This window comes from Thunnus maccoyii, chromosome 11 (genome assembly GCF_910596095.1).
Source record: "Thunnus maccoyii chromosome 11, fThuMac1.1, whole genome shotgun sequence".
NCBI classification, from domain to species: Eukaryota; Metazoa; Chordata; class Actinopteri; order Scombriformes; family Scombridae; genus Thunnus; species Thunnus maccoyii.
The window spans coordinates 23,775,315-23,801,173 of NC_056543.1; the positions used below are offsets into that span (position 1 = coordinate 23,775,315).

Below are 25,859 nucleotides of genomic sequence, written 5' to 3' on the forward strand. Positions count from 1 at the left end.
CACACAATGTTGATTAAGCCTATTACCACCAGATAAATCTCTCTTTTAAATCTCATGTCTGGTGCGACATTCCCGTGCTGGCTGTTTGGCTGTTAATCTTGTGCTTCTTCTCGACTTTCCAAATGTTATAGGACCAAATGGATCAAATTCTGATAGTGAAATGAGTAATTTTGCCGGGGTTGTGTGACACTCAAAACAGTTTATCCACCATTTTACAGCTGCAACAGTTGGCTACAGCCAAACGGCAACCTCCGGGGCTGAAAAATGAAGCCAATGTGGAAGTGCCAAAAACCTGCATTCTATTTAATGGCCATTAGGGGGGCAACTCAACTGGCTGCAAAATGAAGTCTGATTGTATGGAAGTCTATGAGAAAATGACCTTACTTCTGTATTGAATTATTATCTCAATTGGTAGTTTCAAGTCTTCTTCAATACAGCATGATGTTCATTTTGTAAATTATGGTCCCATTTAATTTAAATTTGACAATAAAGCAGGGTATGCTTTAGGGCGTGGCTACGTTGTGATTGACAAGTCGCTACCATGGCGACGTAACGTAACTATAGGCCTAACTGCTGCTATTTCACAGTGTGTTTTCAGTTTCCTAAAGTTAATTGTACATTGTGATCGCCTCAAAAAGTGTTGTTCAGCATTTGGTTTTAATAAAAGACCCATCAATGAGTTGGATGATCAGTTTCTCCGGTGAGTACATTTTGTTTTGACGGTTTTAGGCCTGTTTTTTGATAGCGAAAATTAGCATTAGCATTAGCATGATCACTGTTAACCATAGATTGTTAATGCACCGTGCTAACAGAGCTAGCAGCTAGCGCTGTGGTCAGCTCAACCCTCTCGTCCAAATATGGTCACTTCTGGCTCCAAAAATCAAACATGGCGACGGCCAAATCCAAGATGGCGATGGTCAACTGGTTAAACTCAAGGCTTCTCTTCCTACATCCATGCTTCAAATCAACAGTTTGCAAACCAAGGGGTGAGGTCACGGTGACTATGTCCATATTTTTTACAGCCTATGGTTATGGCCAGTGGTGTACTGGCCATCACACATACTGGAACAAATTCCACTGGGCTGGTGGACTGTCAAAAAATACGTTTTTGGGCCAGTGGACCATCAACTCATATCAGTTTTTACCGGTCCTCTGTGTGACTGTCATCATTTGCACAGGAGCGCATGCTGCATGCCTGCAATCACAGCCGAGCGCCCCCTTTACTCTCACTGCCAGAAGGGGGAGACAAAGCCCCGCACTCCAGCTTTAAGCTAATGTAGCTCAAAAATAAATGTTAAATGTTTAGCTAACGGTAATTAGTCACTAGCTAACCGAGAGACAAAAGGTTGGGTGGAATTTTTGGGTGGATAAATTCATCTATTGTGAAACTTTATTTGATGCTAACAGGATTAGGTGCATGGTGGGATGCTTATATAAGTTAATGAAGTTGTTAAATTTCATAAACTAATGTTTAAAAATAATGCTGTTTTTTTAGGTGACAGCTAACAGTATGTCCTCTTTGACTTCCACAAAGACTAACTTTCCCATCCTATGGTTTGGTAAGGAATAAATGAACGCTGATGAGTGCAACACCCATAAGAGAAAGCAGAAAAGCAGCAAAATACTTATGGACGATCTCCCACGCTACAGTTAAAAAAACCTCTGGAATGTAGATGATATGCAGTGTTTTCACCATCTCATTTTGTTTCTTGTTCATCACAGATCAGAGAAGGCAGCATCTCACTAATATTAGGGAACAGGTTATTCATGTTACATAATAAAATATAAATCTTTACAATGTCTGTTCACCTGTCTGACATTGCTTTCCGCACTTGTGTGCTGACACCAAGATTAACCCCTTAGATAAAGTTTGTCAGCATGCAAGTTATCAAGAGTGACAATCACAATATTGCAGGGATACATGCTAGCAACCTGGTAATGTAGTAGTCAACATAAAGGAAAAGTGCCCATGTAGGTTTGCAACTGCATTGCATTAAGGTCTAGGACAATTATGTAGATGGTAGAAGATTTCATTAGCTTGACTTCTTACGTAAGTTTTTCAAGGCTACACCCACCTTAAAATGAAAGAACTGTAACATGTCCAATAAGGGAAGGGAAGGGCACTGAGCACTGGTTTTATATTTTTACTGGCTCCTGTTTGGTCAGAAACTAAAGAGTGATGAGCTCATGGGAAGTCAGTGGCATTACTGGTGATTATGTCATTTATTATTGCGTCTAACTATTTGCTAATGATGTACGTGTTTGTAAGCATTATGCAACTAGTTCTATTCACATTCTCTGGACTTATTATGGTGGACAGGTTAAAATGCTCAGAAGTGTGGGCTTAACTGTGGCAAAGTGAATGAAAATACAGCTGACAGCAAGTGTTTGTGCCTAACAGTTTTGTGTGTAATATAGATAATGCTAACAATCTAATGGAACAACATGCCTTAAATTTGCAGGGTTTTGGATTGTCTCTGCAAAGCGGCTGCTGTGTCTTGTCAGCGCAGTCCATCAACTCCTCCTGGCTTGATAATCTTGGCAAACAGTTCTGATCCCCACAACAATGTGACCATATCAAGCCAAAATAAGTTCATAGTTATTAACTTTAGAAAGCAACACCACCAGCAGAGCAGATTTGACACAGTATACAGATTTAATAAAATGCTGGCAAACCCCAACCCATAGCTGTCATACACATATATTGTTTTAATCTGTGCTGGCTCTCTGACAAATAGTCCAGCAACAGGAAAAGCAGGGGCTGCTGCAGGTTTCCGAACTCAGGAAGGATCTGTGTGCATCGCACCAGTACATCAGTTTCACAGAGTGCTGGCTTGCTCCTGAACTCTCATCGTGTCACCAGCCTGAATGAGGCCACTGTGTTGAAATGGGGTGGTTGCCAACGCAGACGGCCCTGTAAAAAAATGCAGGGTTGTCTGACCAATGAAATTAAACCTTATCCAATTTATGTCCCAATGCAATTTGACTTAATCTGGCAATGCACTGTTTTGGCCGATCAAATACATGCAAGTGCACATTCCTAATGGATTGCTTTGCAATGTGAACGGTGAGAAGCAAAACGATCACTGTTCTGATAACTTTGAAGAGTTGTAAAGTTCTGTCTCACAGTATTATAACTGCTGTGCTGTGTTATGGCTTCTGATAAGCCCTCAAGCTCATTGACCTATTACTCAAACTGTCTTTCTTGGATAGTATTTCATTTTCTGACAGGTACCTGAAACAACACAGCCGCACCGCATTTTTATTTAACGCAGTGCTGTTAACTGTCTAGACACATGGTTAATCTGAAACCAGATAACACTTCCCAAAATTACAGGAACAATTACACCTCATGTTTGTGAAGGATTTCCATTTAATGTAAAGAGTTTCTACAAAACCCTTTTCCTTACAGATAAACCTTAAAATTGCTATGTTCGTTGTAAAATTTTATATATATATATGTGTGTGTGTGTGTGTGTGTGTGTGTGTGTGTGTGTGTGTGTGTGTGTATGTGTGTGTGCGTGTATGTATGTATATTCATTATAATCTTATTCATTATAATCTTATCTGATATGAGGGCTTGAGTGACAGAGCATGGTGTTAGCTCTGTAACCTCTCAAATGTTAGATAAGTACATCAGATATTGCCAATCATATCACCTGTAATGATATTATACATATTGTTTCAGCAATAACGCATTAATCCAATTAAAACAGCATTTATCTTTATTTTAAATAACTTTATAACTTTATTGTACAAAGTATCTCAACTTTAATTTAGTGTATTTTTCTACATTCATAACACGGTCTGGTAATAAAAGTTAATTATTAATTGGTGAGGTTAATTATTTATACTTACTCCAATAATGTGCCTGCTATAAATGTGTTAGGTAAAAATGAATAAAAACTGCTGTTAAAGAGAAACCATGTGTTCAGCAGCCATCTAAGTGAGATAGACTGAGGCCCTGTTGTCTTTTGGGACAGGGCAGCTCTACTTTGGACAAATTAATCTCCAGTAAAGATGACTTAGATCAACTTTGAAAAACACTAAGATGAAAACCCATAAAATGATTACGAACGGCGGCCAGAATGACAAGTATTATCAACAAAAATTAATCAGGTGCATCTTTTCATGAACTCAATTAATAATGTGCAACAACGGGGTCTTTTTTCCCTGGAATGAAAATTAATTAGCAGGGGAAGGTCACTCGGAGATGCTGACATCACTCATCAGGCCGCTGTGGCAGTTCTAATTATTTGTCTTCCAGGCTTGGCTGATCAAAAATTATTGCCATACCTGAGCAACATTTAGAAAAAAAGCTTTGTTTAAAGCGCTTTTAATTAGACCTGCTATTTGATTAATGCCTTGTAAGCGCTCAGGATCGGCCCTCTTATCAGCATTTCTGACAAGTTTGCTGGGTATTGTTGTGTGAAAGACGTTTTACTGACGCTAACCGACTGTTTAGTATCTAATTCGTTCACTTTAGTTGCAATTAAAAAGCTATTTACTGCAAGAGCACTTGTTGATATTAATATAGATGTTGTAAACTTTGACAAAGCACTCTGTATCAATACTTGAAATAAATGTGGCATTGAGTGATAATAAGTAAATAAACTTACATCATGTGGATTAGAGCTAATAAAGAGTGTAGTTACTAACAACCAGCAATATCACACACAAACATAGTGTTGTTGAAGATTGTGCAATGATGACCCATATTAAGAAACAGCAAGTGTAGCTCTAAGGTAATACAATTTATTGTGTTTTTGTCAGCCATAATTAATAATAAAAGACAAAGGTCACACTAACCCAACATGATTACCTCATCCCTGCCTGATAGTAGATCTAGCTAATACTGAACCTCTTGGTCACAAAGAAAGAAGACTTGTCACGAAGCAGCGTTCTGATCCAGGCTTTAACAAGCTCTTCTTGTGTCTACGCTCTTGCGTTAATGTGTTGACTCGATGCCTGAACTATCTTCAACCCTTACTACATCAATTCACATTACCTGCAAATTAGCAAAGTTCTACTTTCAAGCTCACAGTACATTTGATCCAAATAGACTCTAAATGCCATTTCTGTTCCTATTAACCTACGGATCGGTGTGGCAGATATTTTCATGAGGTTGCTGGGGAAAAAACACGAGGCTAATGGCTTGGTTGTGACAGCGCTATTCATGATGATTTATGATTCTGTGTTTAAGTTGATTACTCCACTGCTGACTCGGAATACTATTTCAATTAGTGCACTGAAGGTCACTCCACGAAATCCCTCCATAATCTATTCCTATTAACACTAATGCGCCGAGTATCCATATCTGTTCACCCTTGTTGATTCAAATCATCCCCACTCCTAACGGCCAGCTTGTTTACCAGTTTACTGGTTCGGACGTATCCTAGATGGTAATTTTCTCTCCTCCTTGTATCATTAATGTCTTCAGTCTTGACACATGGCTAGGAGGGACATCTCAATAGAGCTTGGGTGCATTTTTATGGCTTTTATTATTTCTAATTTGTTTCACAGATCGAGTGATATTTATGCTGAATGAAATTGATCCTGAAAGCCCTATAGGCAAATGTGGTAATATTGTGAGGTTAGAAAGCAACAACCTCCTATTACTTGTCATCATGAGAACCAAAATAGCCTCGGTGTGATCAAAATTTTAGAGGTCTAAATTAATTTTACATCACTTTCATTCATACTCCCACTCACCCATGCAGAGGAGGAAATTAGCTACCTGTATTTAATCTAATATGTTCCCACTGTAAGCGCTGGTGGACATGATAGACTTAATCAGTTCACACTGAATCAAAAAGCTCACCAGACAGTGCTTAGCGATGAACAATGTATTAAGTTTCAAAGACAGGGTCTATGAGTTTACCTTAGGCCTACTTTCCTTTAGAATACCTTATTTGAACAATAGGTTTAGCCTTCTGATTTGTTTTATACGTTACATCAGATCAGAAATTAGCAACTAATTTACTACAAAAAGTTTATTGCATATTTGCCAGTACAACTTTAAGGTTTATAGTTGTTAGGATTAGCAGCAAAACATTATATTACACATTCATAAACAAGCTAACAAAATTCTGTATTGGAAAAAGGTAAAAACTTGGTAGCTCTTATCAGCCAAAACAGGCCTCCAGGCCTGAGGAGAGGAATCATCCTTTTTTGAGAGAAGGGTAAAAGTGCTGACATTGTCACCAGTTGATGGGACTCTATCCTAGGGATAGGTGAAAACACTTGCGCACAGTGACATCAATTTTCAAGATGATTTAACTCCATGCTCCTCTGTTGGGGGAAAGAAACTTCAGACCCCTGATTTACCTCCAATGACAGCCACGCGGCCCCCGAAACAATGTTTCCAAGGCTACTAGCGAATGACGAGTGGTCACGTCTGTACAGCCGTCCCCATTGGTTTGATTTATGTGACCGGGATCCAATAAAAATGGCAATCAAATCAACCCAGCCACTTTACAGGTAGAGGGCTGTCTGATTGAGTTGTCGAAGGCATGGCTGAGGCTCAGAATGATTATGCTAGGAAACGGAGAGGGGTCCATCTCTCCGCACCCAACAAGGACACCATACATCTCCCCATGCAGCTTTCCTACTCCACTGTGAAATGTATCCAAAATAACTGCACACCTACTGCTTGCCTCCCCTCTCTGAAGGTTATTTGTCGTCTGAAGGACTCTTCCTGTCAGAGTATGATGAATACCATGTACACAGACAAGAGCAGCGTCAGGTCCAGGATTAGCCGGAAAACTCACTGATCTGTGAATAACCTAAAAAAGAGGAGCTGAAGATTAGCAATGATGCTTTTAGGAATGATCCATCAAACTCAACTACCCCAGTCACTCAAATGAATCATCTCACTTGATTCTTTAACCCAGGCGAAGTACGAGTGACTGCCGCGCTACCTGCAGGTCACAGAGATCATTTTGAGGATGTTTATTAAATCAGTGCTATCAATTTTCTTACTGATCATCTTTTATCTGTCCTGTCCTTGGGGAAGAGTCAAGCACACAATGATGTTAAAGGTTGCAATATTCAACTTATGGCTTTTCCATACAACCTCTAGAGCTCCGCTGGCAATATTGAATTACAGCCACTGCCATAACGTACAAATTGATACCTGAAATATGCCCTATATTGAGAGGGCCTGTCACTTAAGTTAACTGACGTCTGTTAACAGAGCTACTGTACAAAGCAGAACAAAAAATGAGCAAACAATAATCATGTGAACTATTTGCCTTGGCTTTGAACTAATGACAACTCTGGCAGGCCTGTTTACTGTGCATGAGGAAGCACACGTTCAGGAAGTAAATTGGATCAAAGTACAAGCAGCTGCTTAAGTACTTACTCGCTTCGATAAGCAGAGTGAAATCACCATCATTGTTGCATTAGAGTGACTTGCTTCAGTCACCGCCAAGAAAGCAGACAGGAAGAGGAGAAGGGAGCTGATAGTGTACCAGCTCCATGTGTCATGAAGGAGCCACTGGCTAACAGCCAGCCTGAAAGAGAACAATTGAACATCACTGTAGAGTCTTTTTTTGTGTTGGAAACACAATCACCTTGTTGGAGAACAGAATGCACTGTACAGCAGGTACAAACACATCCTCTGGAATAATAGCCAAGCACACTGACTTTAAATCAGTTCACACATTTCAAGACATAATCACTTATGAGTAAGGTTTTTTTTCCCCTTTAGCTGTAACAGTTACCTCAGTATTATTTCATAGAAAAGTAGGCTACTACAAAAGCAAAGTCAACAGAATATGAATTTAAAACATGGAATAAGCTCATCGTTGTAATAAGCAAACAAGCAAACTTAAGATAAGAGAGAGCCCTTTCAATGTTTTCTTTTTAGGCTCGAGGCAAAGAGTGAAAACAGAAATTCTCTAAATCCAAAGGGTCTGAAATGACATCATCTTAAGTTGTCACTGAACTTTGAGGACCTTTCTTCTCCAGCAATGAGGAGACAAGGAAAGTTCAAGGATTGAGCAAGTCAGTTGGACTAACGTGCCATGGAACAGGAAATAGCCATTCATTGATTTTGTGTGTGTCCAGAAAGATCAATTTTATTCTTCCTTTGTTTTCAGACTACAATGCACTAAAGCTCCTGCAGCAGCAGGATGTGTTTCGTACAAGCACGGTCCAAATGAAGCTATAAATCAAGTGTTGAAGCAGAAACACATAATGTCATCCCCCATAGACCACATACTGTACAGTATTGCATCTCAAACTCCTCCAATCTGCTTTCATACTTGCTGTACAAACAGCCTGACAATGTCCGACAATCTAATTAATATGACTGTCAAAATAACAAAACAAGTACTAAGGAAATTGCTAAGAGAAAGGTAGCACAGGGCAGATTTATTCTATTTTGGATACGTACAGTAGGTGTGTTCTCACTCTGTACTCTCCTTGGAAAAGTTAGTCATGGATAGACTACTTTGCATTGTATGACGACTTAACACCTAACCCTTATGTTATCTAGTTCAACATCATTCTGTTGTTATGCAGTTTGCTGATTAAGTGCGTCAGTGCATGAGCACATATGCGTGCGTGCATAAACTGACACTTCTTTAATTGTATTTCACTTGTGCTATCTGGTGCTGGAGTTAACTCGTAAAAGTGAAGTCTCAAGCAGATTCCCAGCGTCTGCCTATTTAAGATTCATAGAAAAGACCATCCACCCCAATCAATATCTACTTGAGATTTAAGTTGCATTATGTGTCCCCTTCACAGGCATGATTTAAAACATCAGCACAAAGTATTCTTAATTTTATTGCCTGCCGTAAATTAAAATTAATGATGCTGACATCCACAATTAACAATGAAAAATGCAGATTCTTATAATTACTTTAGCAGTAATATTGTTTTCAGCCCAGGCTCAAGGTGCTCCTCATATGCTCCTCAACATTCAGTAAAACACAAAAAGACAGCTTCATTACATTTTATTTGCTATAGGAAACAAAAAAAGGGTCTAACAAAAATCCACAGCTCATTTGGGAATATCTCGCCATGCATAATTAAGCAAATTTGATTGGAATTAAGCATGACTTCTTTTGGTTGGGTTTTAATGAATGCAAATCAGGCATCTACATCCCTAAGATTAATTTCAGCCAATTAAAAAACAAAGCTTGTTGGAAAGTGTAAAAGTGTTCAAAGCAGGGCAGCAAAGCAGTTTCTCTCTCCCTCTCCCATTCCCTCTCTCTCCTCATCTCATCTTCATAACTTGCACTCAGGAGAATCCCCCCCCCCCACCCTCAACTTTGATCATTAGCATGAAGTTACAGGCAAACAGTATGAATTCAAATGTGGCAGAAATGCACTGCCAAGATCCTTGTGCCTTTTAATCTCAAAGTTGCACCCCTTAATAGTTTCTTCACACAATTACTGTTTAAGTACTTTGTGTCTAGTATAAATCCAAATATACTAAATAACATGCTAATTTTTCCTCAGTGATGCAAAAGCAAAGTTTAGAGAACTAAATATGTCATTGTTCTGGGTTTTGACAGGACAAAATATGACAATTATTCTGCATTAGTTTGCCCACAATAATGTTGGCACAACCTGAAATCAACCTTTATCAGTGTTCAAGAGCATTCAATCCATCTGACTTAAGCACTCAGGAGATCTCATCGTGGTATTTTCCATGTGAAGGCACCATTGCACACCAGACCAGTGACAAATAACGCAGCTCACACCAATAACAAATGTCAGTGTCAGGCAGTGTCTATGGCTTATGTAGGTTTTAGTCTCATAATGACAACCTTACATTACCCTCTGTCTTAAATGCTATGCCTTTTTTTTGCACCTATCAATGCAGTGCACAACAGCACTGAGTAAATCCTGATTATTTTGAGAGTAAACGCTAATGATTGAGGGCAAGCAGGCACCTTCAGGCTAATGCTAATCTGCCTGCACATTGCCCGGAGAACGCCGTGTACATTGATTTGATCTCTCACATCAAAAGACAAACAGTGGTGCAAGTCAGCACTTCCCCAGTCAATGTCATTCCTTGAAGTGATTCCCCCACACGTGCATCTTCATGGGCCTGGGGAGAGAGGGAGGGAATAGAGTATTAGGCAATCAGATCTATTGGCATTTCTTTAAAGGAGATTCATGGTGGGAGGAAAGAGGAAAAGTGAAGAAAAGTGTTTCCCCATTCACCTGCTAGCCAGAGCCAGTTCTGAGAGGCTTGCTGTGTTTAGATTGCATTAATCCCTCTGTCTCTACCTGTTACAGAGCTTTCATTAATGTTGTCTTTTAACATCAAGTCTCCTGCAGAGTGGGGAATAAGTTGAGAGTGCTCAGAACTCTGCAGAAAGTTCAAAGCGCCACAAGAAACCCTTTATGTGTTCCCTTAATCATTCAAAAGCCCATCCTAGTATGCCACTTGCGTAGCTCCTCCATATGACGAGAAGAATTAATATTTGGCCTCTGATGCATTCTTTTTGAAAGAATAAAGGAATGTGAAGGAAAAGCATTATCTATTCAAGGAGCGCAGGGAATACTCCGACTGTGTCTCAGTTCTGTTGTAGCTGCTGCGTCTCATTTTGTCTGTCGCAGATCACAGAGCTGCAGACTGGTACGTTTCTGAGGGAGAATGGAGAGTGGGAAATTGTACTGTTTTATTAGAACCCTGTGGGAGAGTTTTGTAGAGGCAAGCATGCCATTGAGCCTATTTGCATCATGCTAGCAGTGAATAGATATGATAATATTGTAATACTTTGGAATCACTCCCACAAAAGTGGTTTATGTGATGATTTTTCTGTGGTGAGAGCCTCTGGCAGAACCCTTCGTGATATCAGACAAGATACTGTACAGTAAGTCCACACTGGTGTTTTATATTAATTTATATTTTGCCAAAAACATTACACATCTACATTCTTAGACGATAACTTATAATCACCACCTCAGTGTGAAAGCCAGAATAATCATTAATTCCCATTTTATCGTTTGTTCTATTTCACTTTTTAGTATTTTTTGTCTGTTAGTCCTCCCTTGTGTTAATGTATTAACTCTGATGCCTTAGGCTTTTCATTTCATTCAATAAAGCCTCATTGCTATAGAGTTGGCCTTATGCTTACTTTATGCACCAAGGACCACACATTCAAGTTCACTAGAGCAGACCTACGCGCCTTTTGAAGCACTTGGACCGCGTTATTATGAAAGTATAGTGTTCGTACATTTGTAACTGCAATTGCAACTCAGCCATCAGTGTAAAATTTCCCATTCTAAGTTTCCTGAATGCAACGAGACAGAGAGAGGGAACATGTGTGTACCCTTTATTTTCACACATAATAACACAACAGAGATTATTATTCAGGGGGTACAACTAGTGAAAGGCTATTCAGTACATTTGTTTCAGGCTGTCCTACTAAAAACCGAGAGCTGGAATCATTTGCACAAAGCCTTCAAGCATTCTGCGTATTCAATGGTTTTTTTTTTTTTTTTTTTTTAAAGTATTTTAATTAATTTTCATTAAATTGCATTGAACTATTTAAAAAGAGGGTGCTGTGGAAAAAGTCTTTCTGCTAGGTGTGGGGCTAAATTGTGTGGAGTGAAGAGATGTTACTCAGAGATGGGAAGCCCAAGGGACAAGCAGGAGGACAATGCTGTCTCTTGGGAGAATTTTATGCTGCTGAAGTGAATTTGAATACATAAAGGAGAACTCGGGTAAGAAGGAAAGGGGGGTACAACATAGCCTGTGTTCTCCTGGTCCCTTGTGTGGGAAAAGAGGCAGATTACCCTACGTTTTTTTTTTTTTCCTTTCTGGCCCTATTCTCAATCACTAATTTTGCATTTTTAGGTCTACAATTATGCCATGAGAACATTAGCTCAAGAATTGCATATTTTACCTCCACACATCAAATTTAAGTGTCAGATGTGGTGCTCTTCAGTGGTAGTTCATTTACTTCTAGTATCCATTGCCACTGCACAAATTCGTTGCAGATGCATAGCATTACAATAAACAGATTTACTGCTTCCACCAAAGAAGTTATACGTTCCCGTCTAGTTAGTTAGTTTGTCTGCCTCTGTTGACTAGATATCTCAAAACCTCAACAGATTTGGCAGACAGATGGGCCTTGGGTCTAGGAGCGATGGATTTGATTCTAGCGGCGCTCCGGATGTAGGAGTTCTTATTTGCAAGACCATATTATGTTAGCTGTTTTGATTCCAAACCTTAAAGGCTTTGTTTACAATCTCATAAAATAACTGTCCGAGTTTCTCAAAGTTATTCTCTGATCGTGTAGCATTAACTGAACTGGGTTGTTTTCTTGGATTAATTCTTCAGTTAAAAAAAAACCCAACAACAACAAAAAATAGACACAGAGCGCAACATTACACAACACAACTAAAAAATAATACAACATACTCGTATCAGCACATTTTCCTGCTCAGGCAGGCAACGCCCCGCACATTCTCCCTTCTTAGTTTTCCTGTTTGGTCTGCCCTCTTTGCTTTGTCCCTTATCTGAGCATCATTCATTCCTCCTCCGTGATCCTGCACTTGGCTGTGGTCTGCGTGGCTTGGCACCCTCCCATTCCTCCTCTACCCCACTAAAGACACTGCTCTGCACTGTTCTTTGTCTTCAACTAAAAGCAGAGGGGTTGGAGTATGTGAGGGCATTACTTGTTGATATGCAGCAGCCTCACCTGTTTGCAGGACACCTTGTCATGATGTATGTTTGCATCTTGATCTGCCACAATATGCAGCTGGTAGTAAAACTGTAACATCAACAATCCCAACAGTATTTTAAAGTGAAGATTCTTATGTTAAAATTGGATTATATGTAAAGTTTCTCTATAAAAACGATTTATTAAATTGTGTAACCATTGTGAACATTTGCAAAATGACCTATCAGTCCCGATTGGTCATTGTGCCAGATCCAAGGAAAATAAGGAAGAATTTAATTTAATTATTACACTATAATCCTATACACTATACACTGTATAGTATAAAGTCAAAGCATCTATAAGAACCACTATCACACTGAGGTTATTTGATAACATGATAAATAGAATAACATTAAATACAAAATCACAGTAACAAATATATATATTTTGTAGAACACAATCCCTCTAGGTTAGTGGTTTGATGCATCTATTTTGGGGTGCATGACCTGAAAACATGTGAGAGGCCTGCAGAGGTATTTACAGTAACAGTATTAAAGCAAGCATGAACTAGATTGCAGTTGATGTGTTCTGTGTTCCTGTAGAGGTCACTGTTGTGTGGTGCCTCTGTGTCAGATATGGGATACTATCAGCAGCCCCGATGCTTTACTGTATGATATCTGCAGTGAGTAGTGTGACATTGAAAGAGACCAAGAGAATGTGAGCAAGAGAGGGATTACAAAGTTAATTTTGTTTGCAAAGCCATAATGTCTAGTACAAACAATGTCGTTTTAAAGGGAAAAGTTTGTTGGAGCTTAATCTGTACAATGATGAACAGTAATTATTTTTTATGCCAGTGTTAATCACACTGCACCAGTGGTAAGTTAATTTGGACCAAATACAGAACATTATGTACATATGTCTGAAGGCATCTTAGAATTGTAGGATTATTTTCTTCTCTGGAAGAAACACATTATGTTAATCACAAAATCCCCATATTTGTGTATCTGGAAGATGATTGTAGTGAGCAATTATGAGTGGGCTTTATTACCAAGAACACAAATTAGATACTATGAATGAGTTCATCCCAAGCATTTGTATGTGCCATTTAACTCCCAAATCCTTGTTTATTAAACTCCAATTGCACATATGAATCAACTCTTTGGCATTAATCATGAAGTACAAGGGCCCAGATGGTACAATCTTAGCCAAGCTTGAATTAATACGAAAGGTTGAATCGCTGCTGCATCGAGATCCTCTCAAGGACCTTTGAAGAATGACATCAATAATCATTGTTGTTGGATGCATAGTTTATTAAGTCAGCAGTGCATTGTGACCTACTGCAAACTGAGAGAGATTATAGCACACGGTCCTGCCCTGCCAAGACTGTTTGATGTATTGCAGCTTGGATACTGAAGTGAAGAATAACTTGTTTTAACTCATAATATGACATTTTAGTATCATATTATACACTATAATATCAGTTTCATATGTTGGTCATGATAAATAAACTATTTTGATTTTTATTTGGGTCGGTGAATCCTTAGTTTATAAAATAGCATAAGATTGCTTGCTCTGATTTATAAAACCTAACCCTAACCCTAACCCTAACCATAACCCTAACCCTAACCCTAACCCTAACCCTAACCCTAACCCAGATTAATGTCTGAAACTACAGCCAACAAAAGGTCAGTTTCACAGTTAACATATTAACTATGTTATTTTCTGTCGTAATCACTGTAATACAGTATTTTTTCAGATATCTGATCTATAGCAGTAACATGTATCTTATATCAGTATCATTCAATAACAGAAAGATGAGAAAAGGGAGGTGGAGATGAAACAGTAGTCAACAGAATAGGCTAACAAACAAGTGTTTATACTACTTAAGAGCAATTACACTTGAACATATAGAAAACTGTATAGATTTGCAACTCATGACATGAATATATATCCTGTCACTGCTCAGTGACAACACATCATAGAATCCTATTTACTTATTTTTTTGTTCTAAACAAAAACAGTCCTTCTCCACTTCTCTGCTTTGGTCTCACACTTAATGTATTCCAGTTTAGCTGATTTCCTGATTCTAAAGGACATTGCATCTCATTTCTTGTCACTTGTCTCCTAAATTCCTAAAGGTACAATTAGCATTTTGTTTGACGAAATGTTGAAAGGTTCATAGATTGATATTTGAAAAATGTACCAGGGTGTTTTTTTTTTTTTTTCCAAATGCAAATTCTGACATTTATTAACTTTTATTGCAGATAGTCTGTTTATGGATTGTAAAACTCTGCATAGATTTAATGGGAATAAAGTAAAATTACAATGTTTAAACACAATCAGTGTGGCAAACCAGCAAGTGTGTAATTTAGTGTTGTGTGGCAATGAAATGTTTTACGGGCCTTGATTTATGTCCTGTGCATGGCATTTCTAATGAGAGAGACCAACATTGCAGCGCGCCTGTGTTCCAGGAAACTACATTTACAGCAGATCTTTTTTCTCAAGAGTGTTTTTCCCCTGTGAAATAATGTCAGCACTTTCCCACCTTCAAAGTCCTTTTGTTTCCAGATCTATTAACAATTCTAATTGTACAGGAACACTTGTTAAGTAAGGCTGGTAAATAAAGCAGGAAACGCATTATTTCCTTTTAGTGCAGATTAAAGGTACAGCTATGCTGGGTTGAAACACATTAATGAGGTTTTAAATAAAAATGCTGGCAGGGAATTTACACCGCTGACTGGTTTAACTGCAGTAAGCAGTTGATTTTCCTTGATGTTAAAGGGGAACATTATTTCACCCACTAATGAAAAATACATCTTTCCACCCTCCTATCTGTTAATTAACATGTTTGTGTTAAGGGATTTTCAAAAAGGGATACAATCGCTTTCAATCTGATTAAAGTAAGTGATACATAATAGGGAGGTTGTTTTCGTTGGGTCTTTCTGTTAATTGAATAGCTTTGTATGACTAGGAATGTTTTTCCTAGTCACAACAGTTTGCCTGGACCTAGCAGCTTGGGATGCCCTATCTTAATTATGGATCGTTTTCCAAATGTGGTTCAATTTCCTCAGCAGGACAGTTTCTGTTAACTGCTATTTTTAAGGCCAATAACAACGTCAAAGCTAGGGATGATTAAAGCAATTAAAGTTTCCCTTTGTTTTCTAAGCACTGCGAGATAGGCTTGCCTGTTTGTACAGCATTTATTAAACATTTACTAAATGGAATTGAATCTGTCATCGATGAAGTTTTCCGAGACAATTACCTTTTAGCATAGCAAACACTGTTTCAGTCAGCCAATGTCTCACAGCTTATAGCTGTGATTAGCCATTTGATTTCATCAAGCCAAACTAAAATCCTCCAGCAGAGAGAGAGGGAGAGAGGGCGAGAGAGAGAGAAAGAGAGAGAGAAAGAGAGAGAGAGAGAGAGAGAGAGAGACAGAGAGGGGTTTAAATATAATTTTACCATCGGAATTTCTCAATTAGCATACCACATTTTCTCCATTAGATAAACTGCCTTTAGAGAGCTGGCTGGTTTAATCTGTTTAATGTCCGTGTAAACTATAATCTCCTGATTCTAAAAAGAAATCCCTTAAGGACATCATTCGCATACACTCTTCATAAGACAGTTTTTGAAAGACATGATCGAGCGCAGCTTTTAAAGAGGGATTGTACGGCGGTGGGATGTTATGCCTATCATGCTTTTCTTTTCTGTGGTGCATGGATTGTGCAAGTTGTGGTTTCACTTGCTTGAGTTTAGCTAATCATTAGTAATTACGCTTTTACAAGCTTGTCCTTACTCGAATATCACCAGAACATACAGTATAGCTTCACTGTAGATTGTTCTGATAGTATATAGGTTTATGTCAGTGCTCAAGTGTCATGGCAACTGCCTGTTGTCTCTGAAGTCATATATTAAGTCACTCTTGAAAGATGGTAGTTGCCGTTCTCTGAAGGATAATTTGGAAGACATATCACCACATGACATAATACATGAATCAAACTTTGATCTCAGATTGAATCAGGCGTGTATCAGGCTGTGTGTACTGTACATGAACTTCACTGCCAATCAGTCTTGGGCTGTTAGTGTGTATGGATATAGAAATGAGGATTTGTTGTTATCCTATTGAACGATGAGCACAGAGAAATCAGAGTGTTTACATGCATATCATTGCCTTCCATCATACACTGCAGGCTGTATGAATTAGGGCCTGCAAACACAGTCTCATTCTCCTTGCATCACGCCAAGAGTCACTCCATTGATTACCCTTCCCCGCTCCCAGGAAATGGCTCATGCATCTCGTGTACATTATAACAAATGTTCTCTTTGCATTACAATTGAATTGTGATTGTTATGTTCAATCAATGGGGAAAGGTCACGGGATTGCTCCTGCCAGCACTTTAATGGAGAAGTCGATGAGGATTCATTTTAATCACTGTGGCTGTGGCAGAATGAGCACAACACTGAGAGACTGTCAATGGCCCGGTAATTACCGCTGTTTATACAGGTTTCTGCTTTAGCAATTTAGATATCCACAAATCTCTGTTTCTTGCACCCCAGTTATATTGGAAGCTGCGTGGCATCAAATGAAGTACTGTAGGATGTGGGCCGTGACTGCTCTAATTGTGGGACTATCGGTGAGGCAGGCTCTTTGAAAATGAAGTGAGCTCCATTTGCTCCTCTTTTGAGTAGTTACATTACCAGAAAGCTGTTATTTTACATACTTTGTGTGAGGGAGCATATTATTAGCTCAGCTGAATCCAAGTCCTGTCTGTAGCAGTTGTATGTACGTAAGTGGTGGAAGATTGTGCATATAAATTACCGTATAAATTACAGTGCACGTCCTTCTGGGTTAACTAAATGATCTCATTCTGTAATTTCATTGCTTGAAGAAATTGTGATGGTGCGTACAAGCTGAGAACCTAAAAGGCTGATGTAGACTTCATTTCCCAGAATCCTTGCTATGTATGGCATTCTGTCTTCCTTTTCTGACTTTTCTAACTTTAGTTTCAGTTTCTGTTGTTGTATGCTTCTCTTCGGCCACTTTGGTCAGCATGTGTTATTTTAAAAATGCTTTACATGTACAGTAAGGTGATTTGACTTTCACTTTTTTACACATAAAAATATAGTATTTAGTGAATTATGTATAAGTAACAACTCTGAGGCAGAAATGCAGTTTTATGGACAGTAGACTAGGGCTGTTTTTATTTCATTATCGATTAATCTACTGACTATTTTCTTGATTAATTGATTAATGGACAATAAAATGTCTAAAAAAATGTCAAAATTACCATTCAAAGTTCAGGGTGGACTCTGGGTGAACCAAAGAGGTTCAATTTACAATAAAATAAACAGAAAAAAAGCAAATCCTCAGATTGGAGAAGCTGGAATCATAAAATTATCAGAGTTTTTCATTAAAATGGGCTTAAACAATCGATTGATTATCAAAATATTTGCAGATAAATTTTCTGTTTGTCGACTAATGCATGAATCATTTCAGCTCTAATGTAGACTGTCAGAGTCACAGTCACATTTTGGATTGTGACTGACAAGTTGGTGGATCTGATTAGAAAATTACAGACACTTTCACTTAAACATTCGATAAGTTAACATTATGAGAGATGGCCTAAACTGATAAAGAAATTGTTGTGGCCAATGTATAATATTATCACGCGCCCTCCACCATCACTGTGCTCTCTGACATCTCCCCCTTCACCCCAAGTGGCATGTTTGTGTTGGATGGTGTCTAAGGATAGATGGGGTCAAGGCAGTGTAACCTTGGAGAAACAAATATTCATGATCAATAGATGCTTTATTCCAAGCATCTAAATGATTCTTAACTCTGAGGCAGACTCCCCCCTCCCTCCCCCTTATTTGCCCATGCAGAAAAGCAGCTCGAAGATTTATGCAGACTAGGTAAAAGGACATTTTAAAAGACTACACAGTATCAATGCCTTCAAATGTCATGTAATCATAGGTTAGAGGAGAGTGCTGGGCACAGAGAGCTAAGTGATATTACAGATAATGAATTGCCTCTGAAATATAATACATCGTAAGTATGATGCTTTGTTCCAAGCTCTGTACACCAACTCCGTACAATTAAAGTTATTTATCTCTCTCGTTTTTTAAGTTCATCAATTATATTGTGATACACTTAATGTCCATAAGAGGATGATGCATGATTGGTCTAATTATTTCTTATTCACCATGCTTTCTAAAGCATATCAATTTTGTTAATACCATGTAATTAAAACACGTCAGTGTGCTACAAGTTGCTGGCTGTATTAATGACTATGAAAATTATTTTAATTAAATAGCCAATTATAGAAAAATCCTAACCATGAGAATTGACATTTAAATGAATTCAATTTAAATTGCTTTTCAACATTGTTTTATCAAAGCTTTATGGGGTGAATAAATTATTACATCAAACAATATACTGTGTCATTGATCATACACAAGTCTTGTCCCATATCCATACATTTTCAAACACTTTCCTGATGCCATACATCATACTGGGTGATTACATTTTGACATAGTCATTTGTTTACTGCAATCTCATCCACATGTACTGTACTTCTGTGTACTTTTAGGAAAACTGTTAGCTGTGTATGTGACTTAGTTGACCAAGTATTCAGTCACACTGGAAACTTCATTCCTAGTACTAATTTCCAACTGTTTTTGCTGCTACTTAGTGCTATTGTATCTGAAGAAAATATATTACATTTATGTCAAAAGGAAACAGTAAGTTTTCTTTGTAAGCTGTTTCCTTTCAAGATAAGTTCTCATACCTGACTTTTACGTCCAGTAATGATTTTGCATTTGTGCTGAATTACATGAAAGTGTTGTGGCTTAATGCACAGTACCAGTATACAAACCTTTTCCTGTTATGCTGTGTTTTCATAACTGGGGTCAGCCCACCCAGTATGTTGAAAGGCATCGGTATCGAAAACATCATACATATCCTGTGGTGCCTTTTAATACCTATTAGGCTTCTCAGGCTCATATATTCTCCTTTTTTCCCGCATAATGTTAATGAAGTCATTTTTCAGACATTACAAGCACAATGATTTGCAGTTAACCCGTGCAAACAAGAGAAATAGTGGCAAACTGTTGTGACATTCATTGTATATAATGAAATCTTAATATGGTGCATATTTAAGTGAAAGGTTAGCAACATAAAGGGCAAATGGATTGCCTGGCAATGAATTTTAAGCAGCTATTGATTTTACACTACAAGCTACCTCTTTCCCTGAATGATAATTTTGAAATGGCACACTGCTTATCTTAAAACTGATCTGACACAACAGGACAACAGGAATATACAGAATATTAAGGCAAATCTAGACTGTGATAAGCATCACTTTTCTTGACGGGCACCACCTCATTCCACCTAATGAGAATACATAAGTACTGATGCACTGTCGAAATGTCAATTAATACATATATCTAAGGGAAAATAGACAATTGTAATAAAAACAGTGTGATTAACAAAATTAAAACTAAGAAGGCTGTGACATATGGTTTCATATAATGTGTCTCAAGACTCTGGTTGTTTGGAAATTTTAAGAAAATGACCAAGTTGGTTATGGTAAGTAAAAACTTACGGCTGTGCTGACTGACCAAGAAAAATAGTTTTAAATGTTCACAAATCTCCAAATCAACGTCTTGCAAATAAGAGTTAGATAAGTCCACATATGGTTTTCTGCCACACTATGAAGAAAACATAAAAGCAAAGTATTGTTTACTGATCCTATCTAACATATGTAAACCCTAATTTTAATAGGTTCCACTTAGGATAACTCTGCTGCATGTTAACATAGTTCATTGTCTTACAACAAATGATTGGTTTGATGAGAAAGGCAAGAAGAAATGTCTTTTCTTCTATTCATTGGTTGAATAGACATGTAAAGTCTATAAGAGCTGCACCTATTTCACTTGTACATGGATCTGACCCTACACCATGACACAGTGCTGCATTTCTTCCCTCTCTGCTTTTATCCTTCTTTCCTGTACCGTCTGAGATTGAGATTGAGATCGAGAGAGAGAGTTCGAGAGTTCACGTTCTAGCTGGGTCAAACTTGGTTCACAACTCAGCCTCATAAAATAGTACAACCCCTCAACTAACTAGTGTTCTGTCTGTCCGTTGGTTGTGCAGTGTGTGTACTGTGGCTAAAGATGACACTGCATCATTGTGCAACACCCAAAAAGTGAACAATTACTATTTTTATGGTCAGTGTTTAAATGTTTTTTTTTTTTAAGCTTTAACTTAGTATTTCCTAGTCCTCTCACACAATATCAAATTCTGAATGGGCTCTGGCAGTATAAGGGCTTTGGTTTATTCAGTTGGTGCATTTATGTGTGCAGCAAATTTGAGTTCAGTAACATTTTTAACCCTGTTTTCATAGGACATATTGTTTGACGACACCTGTAATTCTTACATAATAAAATAGTTATTATGTGTATTTAACTTGAAATGGACAGAAGTTTAACTTTCAAAATGCTATCTGTTGGAGATCAGTGATTACAGTAAAACTTTGATAGGTAACTGTATGTCCACATTATCCGACAGTACTTTTATTTTTGTGCAGATCTGATGAGCGTTTTAATAACTGTCGTCCATGTTCTACTTCATATGAAAATGACATGTGTGTAAATACAATAATCAGAGGAGTTATTAAAAAGGTATTAAAGTATATTGCAGTATTAAAGTCTGTACTGGACATTTCAGGTATGCAAAATGAAAGTACAAAAGTTTGTCCTGCAAAAGTTTGTCTTAAATCATTTTGGTGCTCATGTAGAGTCTCTAGAGGATCAATGTGGAGCAGTGGGATTGCATACAGTTGGATAGCAGGTGCAACCTGTATTACTATTACAGTGTTAGAACCAGGAAAAAAAATCTGATATATCCAGTGAGTGCATGTTTCTTTTGACCACAGATAAAAAACAATAAATGCATATGTTTACACGATTATGATTTAATATAACCGGAACTACTTTATGTGGAATAATCGAAGTAACATTTTAAAAGACCTGAAACATTTCAGAGGTAGCCAAAGCACAGTTATCTGTTCTTCAAAGGCTTCCACTGTCCCCTAGCTCCTCCCTCTCTGTACCGTGTGACAACAACAACTCATCCACAGAGCGGAGCTGCACTTTTCAGCTCATTTTCCTCCTGTCATTCCTCCTCCTATCTTTGATCACTGTCCCGCCGCTCAGCCCCCCCAAACCCCTCACTCAGCACGCCTTTTTTCGGCAGCTCTTTTTACTTCCCAACTTATCCGAGGAGCTAAACTCTGGTGGATTCTTTCATTTAGGGGTATCTCGGCAGGCTGGGTTTTATACTTTGAACTTCGGCTACTCTCTTCCCCTCCTGTAGGTGACCATGGCCGTACCGGCTGCTCTGATCCCACCAACTCCTCTGGTCCCACCGCCTCCGATCTCGACTCCCTCCGCGACGACGTCCCCGCCGTCGACAACTTCATCACCGTCTCCATCCCTGGCCCCCCCATCTGGACCCGGACAGAACCTGTTCAGATCAGAGCTCCTCGCCACCAGCAGCCCGGGCATCCCGACCCCGACCGCGGCTTTACCACCCGGCAAACCCGTATATTCGACTCCATCGCCTGTTGAAAACATACCGCAAAACAATGAGTGCAAGATGGTCGAGTTACGCGGTGCCAAAGTGGCCTCTTTCACCGTGGACGGCTGCGAGCTCATCTGCCTTCCTCAGGCTTTCGACCTGTTCCTGAAGCACCTGGTCGGTGGACTGCACACGGTCTACACCAAGCTGAAGCGGCTGGAGATCACGCCGGTGGTGTGCAATGTGGAGCAGGTCCGCATCCTCAGAGGGCTCGGCGCCATCCAACCCGGGGTGAACCGCTGTAAACTCATCTCCAGAAAAGACTTCGAGACTCTGTACAACGACTGCACCAATGCGAGGTTAGTGGAGAGCTCTTTTTACGGCATTATGGTTTAAATGTCTGCACAGACCGCCGTGCGTAAAGGCGCAGAAGCAAGGAAGGGGGAGACATTTTCCCTCTATAAAACAAGCAGTCCAAGCGATATGATTAACTTTCTAGCTGACTTTAATAATCGTTTGTTTTTTAGTGTGTGAATATGCTTGAGCGTGTGTGTGTATGTGAAGCTCCATCTAAACAGCATTGTGCTGAAAGCTTGTCAGTTGGACGGGAAGAGGCCAGCGCGCATCATCAGTGAAAAAAAGTTTGGTGAAAGTTTTTTTGACACGTGCAGGGCAAAGTTGTGCCATGATGGATAGCCTGTCTGCCTCAGAGCAAATGAATCGATAATGTAAGACTACAGTTTCACAGTCCTGTTGAATAAAGTTCAGGTGCAGAGCTGCCACTGCAGAGACTATTTCAGAAAACACGAACCCTGAATCCATGAGCCATGCTTTACTTTAATTTAAGGCAGCTTTAAGATCAACTTTATTCTTAAATTAATCCAAAATAAAACTAGGCTGTGTCTTATTATATGCCCTTGCCACAGGGTCAATTTAATTTCAGTCATCACTTGAATTTTTCAGAAAGTAAACAAGACAAACCCATTATTAGAATTAGATGACCTGGAATATTTTTATATTAATTGTAATCTTACTATTGATAACTAATACATTTCTTAAGGAGGTTGCAGCACTTTCATGGCTTCTGTTGAAAAAGAAGAGTATATAAAGCCAGTTTTTTTTTTGTACCCTGTAAATCCCAGGGATAATTATCTCACACACACACAGACACATACACACACATGAGAATGTGCCTCAGTCACACAACCTTCATTTCTATATAACAAGGAAAATTAATAAAAAGTAAGCGAGGTAAACAACCACACATGTGAAAATTAATGCATTACTCCAAATTACCAAATCAAATATTTTGAGCTTTATATGTTTTAATATGGAATGATTTAAGTGGAGATCAATATTTGATTAAAAGCCTTTTTTTACTGTCCTGTTGCTCCTAGCTTTGATGTATTGTTCAGTCTCACAGGATCGTTCAGTCTGGTCAAATTTACCATCTTACCTGTCACTGTGATTGATTCCATATTGATCTCCTACCTCAGAAATGAGCTGGAAATGCAAATATGATGGAAAGGCTCACATCAGTAGGGAATAGCAATAAACACTTTGAGACATTCGGATGTCTCAGTTTTTAAGAGGATGCAGCCTTTTGGAAAAAATGATAGTGTGAGATTAAACTCCATTCTGATTTGTAAATGTATGCTCTAATTTCACAAGCACACGTAAAAAAAAAACCACATAAATACACGTACACAGAAGTTTCTGGGCAAACATTTTTTTTGTGTGTGTGTGCCATGAAGATCCATATGCATGATGAGGTTAAATACATTTTGACCCTCAGGAATTACTCTATCTGCAAATTGCACTATCAGGCCTGGATTTAAAAAAAAGCCAAATAACTCACACAATATTTCGAGAGTATGAGATTATTTTTTTTACAATATGTTTTTTTTCCTAAATCGTTTTTCTCATGTAGCTCATTTGCATTAACTGCTGTTATAAAGCTACATATGATGTATACATTATACTAGTAGCTTACATATTTTTGCTATCAACAAACACACTTCCTCCTCTCTTTATGATTGCCTAGAAACAGTCAACCTCACACATCCACGCTCAATATTTGGAGCTTATAGATATGCTACAGCACCACATTTCCATTCCAGTAGCAATAGTCTCAACAACTCACCTGTGCACTTTGGTGCTTAAGCATCATTTACATAAAGCATCAAGGGAGCAGAACAAACCCCTTCTCTCCATAGAGAGAAACATACGGTGCAGTGATCCTCCTCTCTAGCCAGACGTAGGGCTTCAGGTGACAAAGTATGTGGTTGAACTCTTCGGGTTGTCAATGGGGGGATGGCCAGCGATGGGGTTAAAGGATAATGCAGTGCCTCGCGTCGCTTTAATGACGCTAAAGTGCTGGGCTATTACGGGCACATGGACAAGACTGTAATTGTCTCTGAAAGCAGCCAGGTTCTCCCGGTGCTGGGCTGAAATCAATCACTCAGACCCGGCCTGCCCGCCTGCCTGCCCCATTTGGAGAATTACATCATGGAACAGTGAGGCATCCGCTGGATAAAAGGCTTCTGTTACTTAGAAAGAGTTGATTTTATTTGCTGGGATGTGTGTGCTTTACATCGTCTGTCATTGAATTGCTGCTGACAAAATGATGAGTCTGAGTAAACAGGACACAAGTTGCCCTGTAGGTGAAAACGAGTCCCCCCCCCCCCCCCTTACTCCTCCTCTTCTAAAGTCAATGTTGCACGTTGCTTTTGCACCGACTTATTGTCAGATAAAAAAAAAAAAAAAAAGTACCATCGGTTAACCCACTCAGGTTACACAACAACAGCCCGCTTGCCTGAGATAGTTTAGCTTTTCATCTCGCCCTATTACCACAGTGTCACTACTCTTTTTATACAGTGGCAGAGTGGTAACAATGAAGTGAATAATACTCCTGTACAATGGGTCTTACTATTTCACATGCTGTTTTTTCCCCTCCCACGGTCTATTGTGTTAAAACAACACTACTCTCATTTTGCACACGGTGTGAATGTGAATAGCATCACAGAGCACCGTTGCTTCCCGCTGTTTTAGTTTTGATGTGGACACAAACAAGCTCCAACCAAATTGTTCTCTATAACAGTTTTTGAACATGTTAAATGGAAAACTGCGTTGTCGGAATTGGAGTGTTTATCTCTTTTTTTCTTGTGTGTGTGTGTGTGTGTTTCAGAGATTAATTCAAAAATGAGAATTTATCCTTTTACATAATTTTTACACCGAGGAGTGTTTGATCTATGTGTTCTTCCCTCTAATAAGCGACACAGTATTTTAGTAATTCATCTTTAAAGACATTAGGAATATAGTCATTCTCGACCCCTTCATTTTCTTAAGGACTCTCGTGCCAGATTAGCAGCGTTCCCCCTCTCTCTCTCTCTCTCTCCCAGACTGATCCAGGTTCAGTAATCTCCCTTACATTATGACTGGCCCTCCAGGAGCCCTCCAGGAGCCCTCTGTTCCAGCTACTTGTTTTCCTTTTCATTTTCCCTGCGGTGGGATGGAAAAGGTTCTTATTGCTGCGTGACACTTGAACTCTCTGAAAGGTTATTATAACACGGGGGGCGGTGCGGAGATATCGCATATCTCTCATTGGTCTGCTTTGTGGAGGCAGGCAATCCGATGCTGGGGCGCAGAAA

At 38.9% G+C, this 25,859-nt stretch overlaps 1 protein-coding gene across 3 annotated transcripts in view; it reads left to right on the forward strand.

The window, feature by feature from the left end:
• The first annotated feature begins 559 nt into the window (after positions 1-559).
• dachd (dachshund d) overlaps positions 560-25,859 on the forward strand; it is a 111,741-nt gene continuing 86,441 nt past the window's right edge. For 2 of the 3 annotated variants that reach the window (XM_042427119.1, XM_042427121.1), the window contains exon 1: positions 21,785-22,568. In XM_042427119.1, the coding sequence (XP_042283053.1) occupies positions 22,012-22,568 (557 nt within the window). In that variant the 5' untranslated portion in view covers positions 21,785-22,011. Of the gene's footprint in view, positions 701-21,784; positions 22,569-25,859 lie in introns of those variants that run through there. The other variant, XM_042427120.1, reaches the window with a different exon arrangement.